The 13026-nt window shown below is 33.0% G+C and overlaps 1 protein-coding gene across 1 annotated transcript in view; it reads left to right on the forward strand.

The window, feature by feature from the left end:
- LOC129231475 (CRISP/Allergen/PR-1-like) overlaps nucleotides 1–4542 on the forward strand; it is a 153845-nt gene extending 149303 nt beyond the window's left edge. The window contains exons 8-10 of the mRNA XM_054865801.1: nucleotides 1157–1419; nucleotides 2228–2351; nucleotides 4406–4542. Coding sequence (XP_054721776.1) covers nucleotides 1157–1419; nucleotides 2228–2335 — 371 coding nt within the window. The 3' untranslated portion in view covers nucleotides 2336–2351; nucleotides 4406–4542. The remainder of the gene's footprint in view (nucleotides 1–1156; nucleotides 1420–2227; nucleotides 2352–4405) is intronic.
- The last annotated feature ends 8484 nt before the right edge of the window (nucleotides 4543–13026 follow it).

Below are 13026 nucleotides of genomic sequence, written 5' to 3' on the forward strand. Positions count from 1 at the left end.
TAGAAACGAGGTTGGATCTGATTTTGTCTTGGAACCGAAATGTCGTATAAGTCAGCCTGTCATTTTCAAGGGGACCTACCCAGTGGCAGCGAGTGAGTCATTGGATGGCTACGGTTTTGCAAGGCAAGAAGTGTCGGCGATTGAGATGCTTGTAACAAACTTGCAATTCTGTCTTAGCTTTGGTAATAGTTGCATTGCTGTTTTTGGAGCTTAGCTTTGGTCATAGTTGCATTAATGTTTCTGGAGCGTTCTTGGCAAATCAGGAAGGTTCTAATCAATTACTTTAAACGTACCCAATCTCTCTTGGTGGTTTCAGACAGGTTTTAGTCGGAGAGATTTCCAAATTCTTTACAAAGTTTCAAGGATAATTTCAGGGTTACTGGCATTCAGTAGAAAATGTTCTTATGTTTTGAAAGATATGTTTCTGGCGGAAATTGGCCATATCAGCTGCTCATTATTTTCCAGAAACGTTTCTGCATTGTATTTACAGTGTTCGTTTACTGAACCCAGGGATGATCTTAAAAGTTTGTCAGCAATTTTTGCGAATATGTGGTGCGTTTTCTCGGGGAAATGAGAATCTAAAGTTTCAGAATAAAATACAATTAATTCAGATAAATGTAAAGAATAACAAACCATTTTTTTTATTTTGAGCTTATTAAGAGAAGAAAAGGCTTATCCTAAGAAATAAAAAAACCTTTTCGTCATCAGTGGTCCTGACTTTAAAGCAACATTTCGTTTCAAACTTATAATTTTTCGGGAGAACATGGAAAAGCGTGACACATTATTAGGGAGTTACTGCATGCCAATAAAGGAAGAAGACCAAGAAGAAAAATGCAATAATTATTTATGGCAGTAAAAAGTAACATTTAATGAAGCTCGCTGTACTCATCACTAAGAACCAAATGAACCAATTAAGACAAAAGCACAACAAAAAGCTTCGTTTCCTGTTTTTTCCTTCTTCTTTTCTCTCGTCATATATATAGAGATATATATATTTCCATATGAATACATATATTTATATTTATATTACACTTAAAATGTATCTTATTTTAATGATCTATCAGCACTTGAAAAATAAGAATTTCGTTTATTTTCTTTTTAATCAATTTATTATTATTATCATTTGAAATTTTTAACTTGATGACCTGTTTTATAGGAACATATGCTGCGATAGTGCTGGAAGGCGGTCAGACTACAAATTTGCATTTTACACGAGAAATGGATTTTGGAAAATTAATGTGCTTTAAAATTGAGTACAGAAAGGGACCACACATCGCGGCTGACAGATCAAACAATCGTTTAAGTGCCGTTTTTCACAGCACGATATCCAATGGCTACTACTACTTGAACATGACGTCTGACGCAAAAGACTGGACGACGGTTGAATTACCAATTTCTTGGTGGGGTGGACCAAGTTTGGTAAGTACTTAAAGTTGAATTTCATGCACTCAACAAATTTTCACAACTTTTGATCAAACTTGAAAGTTATACATGTTAAACAGAAGAAATGGCGAGATATAAAATGGTAAGCTTGAATCTTCGCAGTAAACCCCACGATGGTGGAAAACAAATTAAATGAGCAGCAGCAATCGAAAGTGCATGGTAAAACATGTTTCTGGACGTATTAACTATTTGCCCTCGTGACCTCGTTACCGAAATACGAGGTTTTAAAGTATGCCAAAATTTTAAGAAATATCACCAAATTTAGTGAGTTTCAATGAGTAATGCAAGACTTGATTCACACAATTTGCAGATGGATGGAGAAGATGAAATTGCATGATCAATTTCTGGCTTAGTCTTTTGTTCTAGCACTTTTCTTGAATCTTTGGCAGATTTTAAGACAATATATTTCGATGATGGGCGGAAGAAGACAAATAATTTTGCGTCTAAAATAAGCATCAAGAAACTCTTTCGATTGCAACCTATTTAACCTCATCACCTACTTAACCACATATCTTCCTGTACCCGGTTCGACTATCAACTCACTTCTCTTCTGGAGGAGATGTGGTCAAACGGACAGAGGGACAGTCGAGCACAGATTGTGATAGTAGAACGGTTTTCAAATGATCGAAAGTGACGCTCAAAATAATCTGAATGCTCTTAAGGTCAATTAAAAAAAATCTTTGATTTCTTACAAAAATCTTCAATACAAACTTTCAAAAATATATTTTCACCCGGAGCATAGTTTTAAATCTGTATATTAATTACATTTTGTTTCAATTTTTAGATGTACTTATCCTATGCAGTTCCTTATGGAGCATCCGCACAATATTTAGACATAAGGCAAATTGTTGTGAACGAGGGACAGTGCAACAAAAAAGGATTCATCGGATAATTACACCCATGGAGTCGTAAGTTTTATTACACCTCTAATGTTTAGCTTATGTTTGGTATTCAAACCCCAGGTGTTAATTATTAGTACTTTGTAGAGTAATAACGTAGGGTAAATCGCAATGACCTGGACTTCTCATAAATAAGTACACATTATAGGGTAACGGCACCAGTAACAGACATGCTTAAGACATCGCTCTCAGGTTAACTTAGTTTTCTGAGCCTTGTGACTTAGATTTTTTAATTATTTTTATCTCATGCAACTACATCTCATCTAATGTTTGGCTGTCTCTGGATCCTCCGAATTAGTTAATTCTATTTTTATATGCTCAATTTCGAAAAAAAGGTCTAAAACCCAGTAACAGACGGTGAAAAATCAGATGGAGATCAGACACCGATCTGATGATGCACAGTAACAGACAGGATGAGGAAAGAATAAGTAATATACAAAATTCCCCTTTTTTTCTTAAAATGTGCAAAAGTTCCTTATTTTTAGAACTAAAACCTTACTATATCCAAATGAACATGAAACACCACTTGAACTCGTGGTGGCTGTTCATGTGACCTTCTACCACTGCCTTGTTAAATACTAACTGGCTCATAAAATTCACTCCGATAACACTGGATGGCTGCACTGTACCCATGGGCCGCAGCAACAACAGTTGTAACCGCCTTGAGCCGGGCCCGCAGCTTCCGACTAGACTGACATGACTTTTCTTTGTTTCTGTTTTGGGGTAAAGGAGTCAGAGTCGGGGGTAAAGGATTTTTAATTCAAAGAACCGGAGTCTGCCACTTCCCCCGAGCCCCGAATCTGCAACTTTGGCCGGATATAGGAGTAAAAGTCAGAATCATGACTGTCGTACTTATTTTGGGTAAAGGAGTCGTAGTCAACTACTTTTTCTCTGACTCAGTAGCCCTGGTTAAAACATTAATATCATTTAATATATTACCCCATGTCTTCATCAAGAAGAGAGATTTACTGGAAACGGATATCACAGAAATCTTTTGAGTCTTGTTTAACATTTTTAGTATCTCAGAAGAGAAACGTTTCCCTTGGAAGCACACTTCGTTTCGCAATCGTTGTACAACGTTTGTTAACGTTGTGACAACCATTTAAAAACGCTTGTGAAACGTTTAATCGCTTCGTGTTCTACCTGTGTTCACTACAATTGAAAATCACGTTACGGAGCATATTATTAGGAAAACGTACACGTCAGATATTACTTTTTACTATCGCTTAGAAAATAAATCTAGAGTTTATTTAATTTTTCATGTGCCATCTCAGTAGACATGTAAATGCTTGTTTTATTGTCGCCGATGTAGTACTGGTTGGGTGACTTAGCAAACTGAACACGTTTTGAGTTGAGAAAAAAGGGGCGATCCCAGATTTGCTTTTTCTTAAAAAATACAGATGGTAAAATTGGTGCTAGGATCGTAATGCAGGTCATAATCTAAAAGGGTAAACTAGGCACTCAGGTTGGGAGATACGATTAAGAATCTAGCTGGACACGATTAAACGTAAGTTTTATCGCAAATTTGCTGTACAAACTTGGTTTAATTATAAAGGCAGGAAATTTATATTGAGAGCAGATTATATTTAAGGTCATTTGAAGATTTAAAATATCGAAAATAAATAAATGGATTTCAGGGTTTTTCATTCACAAATAAGAGTTGTCTTTATTTTCCGCTCTCATAGAATGAAAGGTAACGTCGTAACTCGAAATTTTGATGCGATTTGTTTTTGAAGCTTTTTGGATTTTCCAAGATATAAGTATCGAAAAATAGCAAATTTTGTACACCCAGGTATCTACATTAAAAATAACAATCCTTTTAAAGCATGAAAAATGAAGAGCAAATAATAACTTTACATTTTCTGGTGTTTCATAAGAAAATATAAGGAGATAAGGTTACTTTTTTAATTTATAGAAAAATAACTGTTCTGATATTTCAAAGATTTAGCGAAAATGCCTTCAGCGTAGTATTTTGATTTCGCAAAAAATAATAAGTCAAATTAGGAAATGAACTGTAATTCACAAAAACTTCATGAAAATTATAATTATTTTTCTCTTTTTAGGTTGACCCAATGTGCTCTCAGGGACACTGATAGCCTGAAAATGGACTAACGATCGGACATGATGTTTAATGAACAAATAAGTTATTTCCTTTCACAATTTCATTGTATTTTATATTTTTACACATAAATCGGAAAATAAAGGGGAGAATATTTAATTTTTTGTTTTCTGTTTTTCTTCAACTTTATTTTTTTTATTATTATTTTTCCTCTGTTCGGGTTCTTTCTTAAATTAAAAACATTTACAACTCAACACCACCGATAATTCTTTATTAAACTGAAGCATTTATTATTGCTACACTGTAAAAACGATTCAGAAACGTTCCTGGAAAATAATAGGCAGCTGATGTGCCCAATTTCTTCCAGTAACATATCTTGGAAAAGCCAGGAACGTTTTCCGATAAAAGGCAGTAACCTTTCTGAAAATAACCTTGAAACTTTATGAAGAAGTGCGAAATCTCCCCTGTTAAAGCCAGTCATATCTCTAGAACCTTCTAAGCAAATTAAGTAGGTTTAGTGTAATTGATTAGAACCTTCCTGATTTACCAAGAGGACTCCACAAAAAACAGAGCGACCACGGCTATGCAAGAAGGAACCAAGCATATCTCTTGCCTTACAAGGCTGTAGCTATCCATTGACTTTTTTCGCTCTCATTGGGAGCTTGGTCTACATGGACAGCCCGTAAGCAATCTTAGGCCGATACGCTTATTAAATACGCTCATTCAATCTTTAAACTGGTTGCTAAAAATATTTTCCACAACAGTGAAAAGTCGATTCAAGAAACTTTTTTGTGAAGATACTTGTTTCTACGGGGAAATAGGTGAAAACGTGTGAAATCCCGAGACGTTCCACAGAAATAACCAGTAATGTTTCGGAGTTTTTTTACAGTGTAACATTCATTTCTATCGAGCCTCGATAGTAGTGGCTGGGAGTTGCTTGAATTTGCAAATATAAGATGCCCATTAGAGCGGTCAAAAAATGGATATTTTCGATAAGCGACTTTCAATAGCAAAAAAAAAAAAAAAGGTTTTGTCTAAGAAATCTAAATATGGCTAAAATGACAAAAAATTAAAAAAAAAAAGATTTATGTCGTTATACATCGCGTATCACCTTTAAAGTTGGTAAACATTAAAAACGTCAACAACTTCCAATTTTTTCTTGAAATTCAAATATTTAAATATTTTGTTCTACTCTGTCAAAAAAATTGAAAACGTTACTGATTATTTCACTGTAACGTTTCGGGATTTCACTGGTTTTTATCCACTTTCAGAGAAAACCAAGTATCATTGTCAAAAATTTCCAGAATTGCTACATGTTGCACGAATGCAAACTTATTACTGTTGTGAAAAAAATTTTAAGCACCCAGTTTAAAGATTAACTGAGCGTATTTATTAAGTTTGTCGGCTTTTGATACAGTACGTTCCTTCTTGGTCGATTATGCTCCAAAGGGGAGCGAATTCAGTTGCTAAATTCTGAAGTTTCGCAAGAACTGTCGGCGAGAAATTCTTGATACCTACTAGCAATTCTGCTTCAGCCATGTTTGTAGTACTGGATTAGGAACTTTTTTGTTGAACCAGGAAGGTGTCAAGATGGTATTTTATACCTATGTAAGTTTATTCCCAGGTTCCAGAGACAAGACTGGCTTTAAACGGGAAGTTTTCTGAATCCGTCAGGAGACTTCCGTGAGAGTTTTCAGGAAGGTTACTGAATTTTAGCGGAAAACATTACATGCCTGTTTTTGCATGATATGTTACTGGCAAAAATTGGGCACATTAGCGGCCCATTATTTTCCTGGAACGTTTCTGAATTGTTTTTACAGTGCAATGTTACCGTAAATACGGGCTACTTTGGCCCACATTTTGGAAATGTTCTCAACTTTTCTCAATAATTTTTTAATTATTCATATTTCAAGGATGTTGAAACCTTTTTTACACATCCAGAGTTCTTTGAGTTTAATTTTTGCACAATGATCACTTTGTTTCAGAGTGTTATTACCCTTTCTAATTGTTTTTTTTATTTGGGCCAAAGTTATCCTTATGTTTGGGTTACTTGGCGCAAAGTTTGTTTCTCTGTTTAAAATCATTGCAGAACTAAACAGAGTCGAAGACGTGTGCTCATAGGGAAAACTCTTTATTTGTTAGAAAACTGCATTTTACAAGAATTTTGAGTAACACATATATTTATTTTATTTACAATTTAAAAATTTTAAAAATGTGTATGCATACCTAGTTATTGTCTCAGAAAATACAGACGGAGAACAGTCCTCTTTTCATTAGTTTTGGAGGTTGAATAATTTTATAAACAGATCGCAACTCGCGAAACAAAGGATCCTAAAGTGTCAGCCACTTCCAAAACTTGGTGGTTCGTTCAATCCTTTAAACGTTAACTCCTTCTTATCTCACATCAACAGCTTTCCTTGGAAACCTAAGCTCATTCAATTCTACAACAATAAAACTCTGTAAACTTTCCAAAAAGTTTAACAAAACTTGTTAAAAGAAAATGTAACTTTGGGTAAACTTTTTCTATACCTTCTACAACTTCCAGTTCTTCCTCATCTTCCATAATAAAAGCCATTTAAAGCTTGATCACGGAGAGATGATGAGAGACAAATGCGTTTTCGATTCAAGGTCAACCGCCATCTCTCCGCAGTCAAGCTTTAGTTGAGCCCTGATGATTTGAGTTTGTAATCACACTCTTGCTGAGAATTCCAGGGTTTTCTTGTGTTTTTCCTGCCTAGAGTTTTACATTTAACTTTTCTTTTCTTTTCCAAATCACTCTGATAGATTTTTTCAAGTTTTTGCTCTGGGACAAAGTAGGTCGTAATATTTAGGATAGAAATAATGTTGTTATTGTGAAATTTTTGAATAAAATCCTTTACAAAAAGGAGAAGTACAACTGTACGACTACGTACAGTATTGAATAGTGTTCATAAATTGATATTTAACAAACTCTTAGTTGATGTAGAACTGCTTCTATATGTAAAAGTCTGAGAGATTGCAAAGACACAAGTTAGCACAGGAAGCACAAAATTATTAGTGGTGCTCCTTGTAGAGAGCTATCAAACTGCTTGGAATACATTACTGAGTGCTCGGGGTTGCTCTCTAAAGGATAATGTCAAAATATGTTTAAAAATTGCTTCCCGAAGGTTTACAGAGAACGTTGTATCTTTTTCTAAATTTGGGCCAAAGAAGAACCACAGGGGCAAAGTAGGCCTCGTTTACGGTACCGTGAAAACACACTTTATCCAGATTTTCTGTTTTTTGTTTCAAGAAGCCAAGAGACAAATGCTTAGAATTTTTGTTTGAATCACTTTCAATTCATTATAACATAGTTTTCACATATTTTTGGAATTAAATTCATTCCTTTCCGGTTTTAGTTCAAGCATAAGCCGTAAGTTGTGAAATTTTCCAAAAATCGATCTTTATTAGCTTTTTGGTGCCCAAGCTATAGATGTGTTGCCTGTAGAGGTGGGTAATGTCGTTCTTTTTAATGACCCGTTCATCAGAGGATCGTTCATTCTATAGATCCGTTCATTTAACTCGTTCATTTGAACGACTTCGTTCATTTTAAAAAGTTGCAGGCGATATCTCTGCACGATATACTCACGCATATTCGATATGTTTCACTATATCAATAATATTCTTTGAAGGAAAAATAACTACAATTATCTTAAACAAAGGAAATATGCCTACAAAAAGGGAATCAAAAACCTTTATTCGGGTTTCAATGCATAAAGCAATTATAATTCATTTTGTAAGGTATTTCTCAGTTGTCGAATAGTGAAACATGTTTTCCATTCCAAAAATCAGAGGTTCCATTTCAGAGTGTCAAAAAATTAAGTTATTAAATTTTTACAGCTACAGCACTGTATATATATACATTTAGTCTTACCAATAGACCATGTATAACGAAAAAAATAACAGCAAATACATCGGTTGCTCAGCCAGAGTAGCGGATAAATTAACATAAAAAAAGACTCCCCTAAATATTAGGGAGCTTCAAAAGTATTCCACAGTAACGATGAGAACAGAAAAAGAAAACCGCAACACTTTTTTAAATGGCAAAAAATTAGACAGCAATGATCCTTTTTAAATAATTGAATGTAAAATAAGTGATTTGAAAGTCTTCAAGTAAGTTAAAAAATAATAGTTTAAAAAACTAAAAAAAAAACAAACAAGTTTTTGTAGCAAAAGGAACTAAAAAAAAAAAAATCTTTGAATGATAAGTAAATAAAGTAATTGACCAATGGACAACAAATGGAAGAGATTCAAGACAACTGATAAGAAGCCCCCAACGCTTTATTGTGTTACATTAAAATTAAGTGTTTGGTCAATTACTTTATATACTTATCACCCAAAGATTATTATTTACTTTTTAGTTCATTTTGCTACAAGAATGTGTTTTTTTTCAATAGTTTTTTAAACTATTATTTTCTTTTTCTTTTTTTTTTCTTTTTCTTTTTTTCCCCTTTTTCTTTTTTGTTTAGTTTAACTTGTTTTGCGAAAAAATGTTCATGTCAACATAATTCAAAATCTTTTATATTCATGAAATTCGCCAAAAAAAAAAAAAAAAAAAACCGACTGAAGGTTTTGGGCAACATTCGAAACGCGGTATTTCGAACTTCAAAAAGAATAATTATACTCCTTAAAGTGTAATAGCCGAGCTCAAAAAACATTTTACTGCACTGATAAGTTGCCTGTCGAGTAATTATCCAGCTAATCCATTTTATATTGCTTTGAAAATTTGAGATACTTTTTTATAAAAGTATTGTTCAACAATGGTCTGATCAACAATGAATTGCCAATCGAAGGCTCACCCAAATTTTGGCATGAAATTAGTTAAAAAATTCTAACTCGTGTTCTAATTACCTTGGAACACTGGAAAAAATTGTGTATGATGCAGAAAAATCAAAGGTTTTTATAATTATTTTAAAATAATTTTTGCAAGAATTTTTTAAATATTTTTCTTCGTCACATTTTTGGATCTATGCCTACATATTGATTAAAATTAGAGTAAACTAACAATTAATATTCAATTAATTAATTTGATTATAGAATATTGCTTTGTCATCGAGTCCGAGGTCGCGTGCCAAATTTCAAAAAAATCTGATAGCAGGAAATGGACAAAATTTGAGTTGCAAGATTCCGTTACAAGATACATACATACATACAGGTGAAGCTAATAAAAAGGTGTTAATAATAATAATAAAATAAAACCAAATCAATATAGATGGTAGTTGATATGGATGTTATAGAAAACAAAAGGATGGCCAGAAAAGTGATATAGGTATTTTTAAAAATAATTTTGGCGACAGAAAGCGTGAGAAAAATTTCAACAGTTGCGTGGGACAGGAAGTAGGTATTTTGTTAGTAGCCAAACATTTTGTTAGTTGCCCAAACAAAATACAAAAAAAATTACTAACAGATACATTGCAAAATTGCAAATGAATTGCAACGGATGAAGAAAAATAATGAATAAAAAGCAGAAAGTAAAGAGGTTCAAAATGTACTGCACTGAGAAAAAGGAAATTTGATATTGTTTGAGGGTTAAAAATTTGAAGATGAATATTATTTTTAAAAAAAAAGCGATTTTATAACAAGTACATCAGTACAATGATCCAAACTGTTCACCGTTCAAAAGAACGGCCGTTCATTTTAAGGATTCGTTCTTTTTGATCCATTCGTTCGTGAAGACACATCTCTAATTGTGTGATAGATGTTTGAATTTTTGATTCTGGAAATAGAGAAGATCAAATAATAGTAATTAAAAACAAATAAGGTAGGAGAAGGAGGTTTATTACAATAAACATTTCCCGATACATTTTTAGTGAACTAAGTTATCTTTATAGAATTACCTTAGTGACATTTTACTCAACTTATCATCAATTGTTTTACTACATAGCAACCAGCGAATATTATGAAGTAATGATAAATACAGGGTGTTCTGAAAAAGACTGTTTTTAAAAATTTATAACGGGAAAACAGAAAATGATAAAAAAATAATTCTTGCGGAAAATTCATGTGGTGGGTAGTAAATCCCCCCCCCTGAGTTCCAAGTTTTAGTTGAAAATTTTTCCAATAGATGGCGCTGTAGGTAGTAAGTCCGTAAATCAGAAAAAAAGAAAGAAAATGACATCATAATTTTTAGAAAATAATGAACAAAAGAACAAAACAACATTTTAAAACAATCGTCGACTGTAATCCCATGTCGCAATCGGAGGAAAAATCGGTGAATTTCAATTCTTCTTTTTTGACTTACCGGCTTACTATGTGTAGCGCCATCTATTGAAAAAACTTTGAACTAAAATTTGGAAGTCTGAGGGAAAAAATTTAGGGCCCACCATATGAATTTGCTGCAAGAATTTGTTTTTTTTATCATTAACCGTTCTCCTGTTATAAATTTTTGAAAACAGTCAGTCTTTTTCAGGACACCCCGTACTTAAAACATGGCTGGATCCGAAGTCCTCTTGGAACCTGTCCCTTTCACGTGGTTCTAGCTGCATCTGACGAGAGATTTCATCATTCACATTTGGAGAGTAATCAACCTGCACGGGTACGAAAGACGACATACTTAATAAATACACTTAGTTAATCATTAAACTGGTGGCTAAAAATATTTTCCCCATCACCCATTTTACTATTCCAATACAGTCAAACTTGGTTAAAATGAAAACTGTGCTACAACGTCAAAAAAAAAAAAAAAAAAAAAAAAAACTTCTATTTCCACATAAGCAGAAATAATGATCGTTTATAATTTAACTTGGCTATATTTTTAATTTTTTACACGTGACTAAAGTACTGTGGGTCCTTGGATAACGTTGTTTCAGATTTTCACAGTGTACTTTAAATATGGTACATGGCCACAACTGGAACAGTATGTAATTTAACTGTGGCCAAAGCAAAATATACGAATTAGTGATCCAGTTTTGGCCAGACTATTTTATGCAGCTAATTTACAAAATAAAGAAAAGTAAGGAACTCATATTAAAGCTTGATCTTAGCTTGATAAGAAAAACTTTACAATAGATAAAAATATGCAAAACTATTGCTGCTGTAAGTAGACTAAGAAGAAACACTCTCTTAACAATGAAAAAACACTCTTAACAAATACACTATTCCTCAGACAAATGCATCCTGCATTCAGACAAAGGAAAAGTTCTGAACCTCTCATAGTGAAAGTTTTGAGAAATGCTACTCAGATTATAAAAACAAACTTCTGGTTTAGTTAAAGTGGTCAATATTCTTAGTATTTCTGATTTTAACGTGAAACTCGTCACACCTGGTTCACCTACCCTACCTTATCCTCTGCAGCCGCAAATACAAGTACAGCACTTGGCGGTTCTTATTCTGATATCCTGAATCTCTTACCATTCAGTTCGAAGTGAACCTTCATCCATTCTGTCATTACATACGCGGATCGTTGCTTGTTTTAACCTTCGTAAGAATAAAACAGTATAAAACATAAACTGGTAGCAAAGACAAACTATTGGTTTAAAAAAATAATATGAATGCATATCTGCATAATTTATAGCCTATACGTATATGTCACTCAGTGAGGATGCACCTTTCATTTAGTGAAAGAATTTTTCAAATAACTGAAATGGTTCCGGAGATTTCCTGGAAGATATTAACATACAAATATCTACTCTCTCATTAGAATATTAGTATAGATGTTTTTAATGATGTTCCAGCGTTATCCCAGAAACTTGACTGGTTTTGATTGGGAAGGTTTCTAAGGTTTCGAGAAATATTCCAGGCTAATTTAAGGATGATTACGAACTTTTAAAAGCGAAACTTTCCTGTTTTTTTTTTCCCTGCAAAATGTGTTACTGGCAGATTTTAGGCATACTAGCTACCCATTATTTTCCAGGAACGCTTCTGAATTGTTTTTAGAGTGAAAGTGCAAATTTTTGGTTGGTTCTCGGTTGTTAATGCAATTTTACATGTTTACATTTTCAATTAAGAACCACATTGTTCGTATTTATTTGCAAAAAACTATTACTCGACTCAAAAAAAAAAAAAAAAAAAAATACTGCAATGTTAAAAAAAAATGAAAATCTGAATAATCTATTTTGGATTTCTTTCTACGGGAATTTATGGCTTACGTGCGAACTAGAAACAGTAAAGGAATGTAAATAATCACAGAGATATGTGAAGGTGTGTGAACAATGCTGAAAGAAAGAATTTAAATGGTATTAGAACAAGAATTTTAAGCATATATTATTTTATAACAAAATTTGGGAATTTATCATTTTCCACCTCTTTGAAGCTGATGGGGATCTAAACCCATAAATACATACTTTAAAATTGTTTTTCCCGCATTCAATACGCCAATATAAACTTTTGTTTTGCTCTTAGATGTCGCTTATCGAAAATCTTATCGCCCCACCCTGTTGTCCATATATTTGAATTATCGTAAAATATTGTTATTTCCCTACTAGCATTAGCTAAAGTATTTTTGATTAATATTTATCGTCCGTTTCATCCATTTAATAAAATATTTATTTGATGATAAAATTAAGTAGCAAATTAAATAAAATACCGCAAGATGGTTAATATGAACTTTACCTATTAACTTTAATTGCCGTTTACCGGTAGGTTAACCTTAATATTAAAAGAAAAAAA

The sequence above is a fragment of the Uloborus diversus genome, chromosome 10 (genome assembly GCF_026930045.1).
Source record: "Uloborus diversus isolate 005 chromosome 10, Udiv.v.3.1, whole genome shotgun sequence".
In the NCBI taxonomy this organism is placed as follows: Eukaryota; Metazoa; Arthropoda; class Arachnida; order Araneae; family Uloboridae; genus Uloborus; species Uloborus diversus.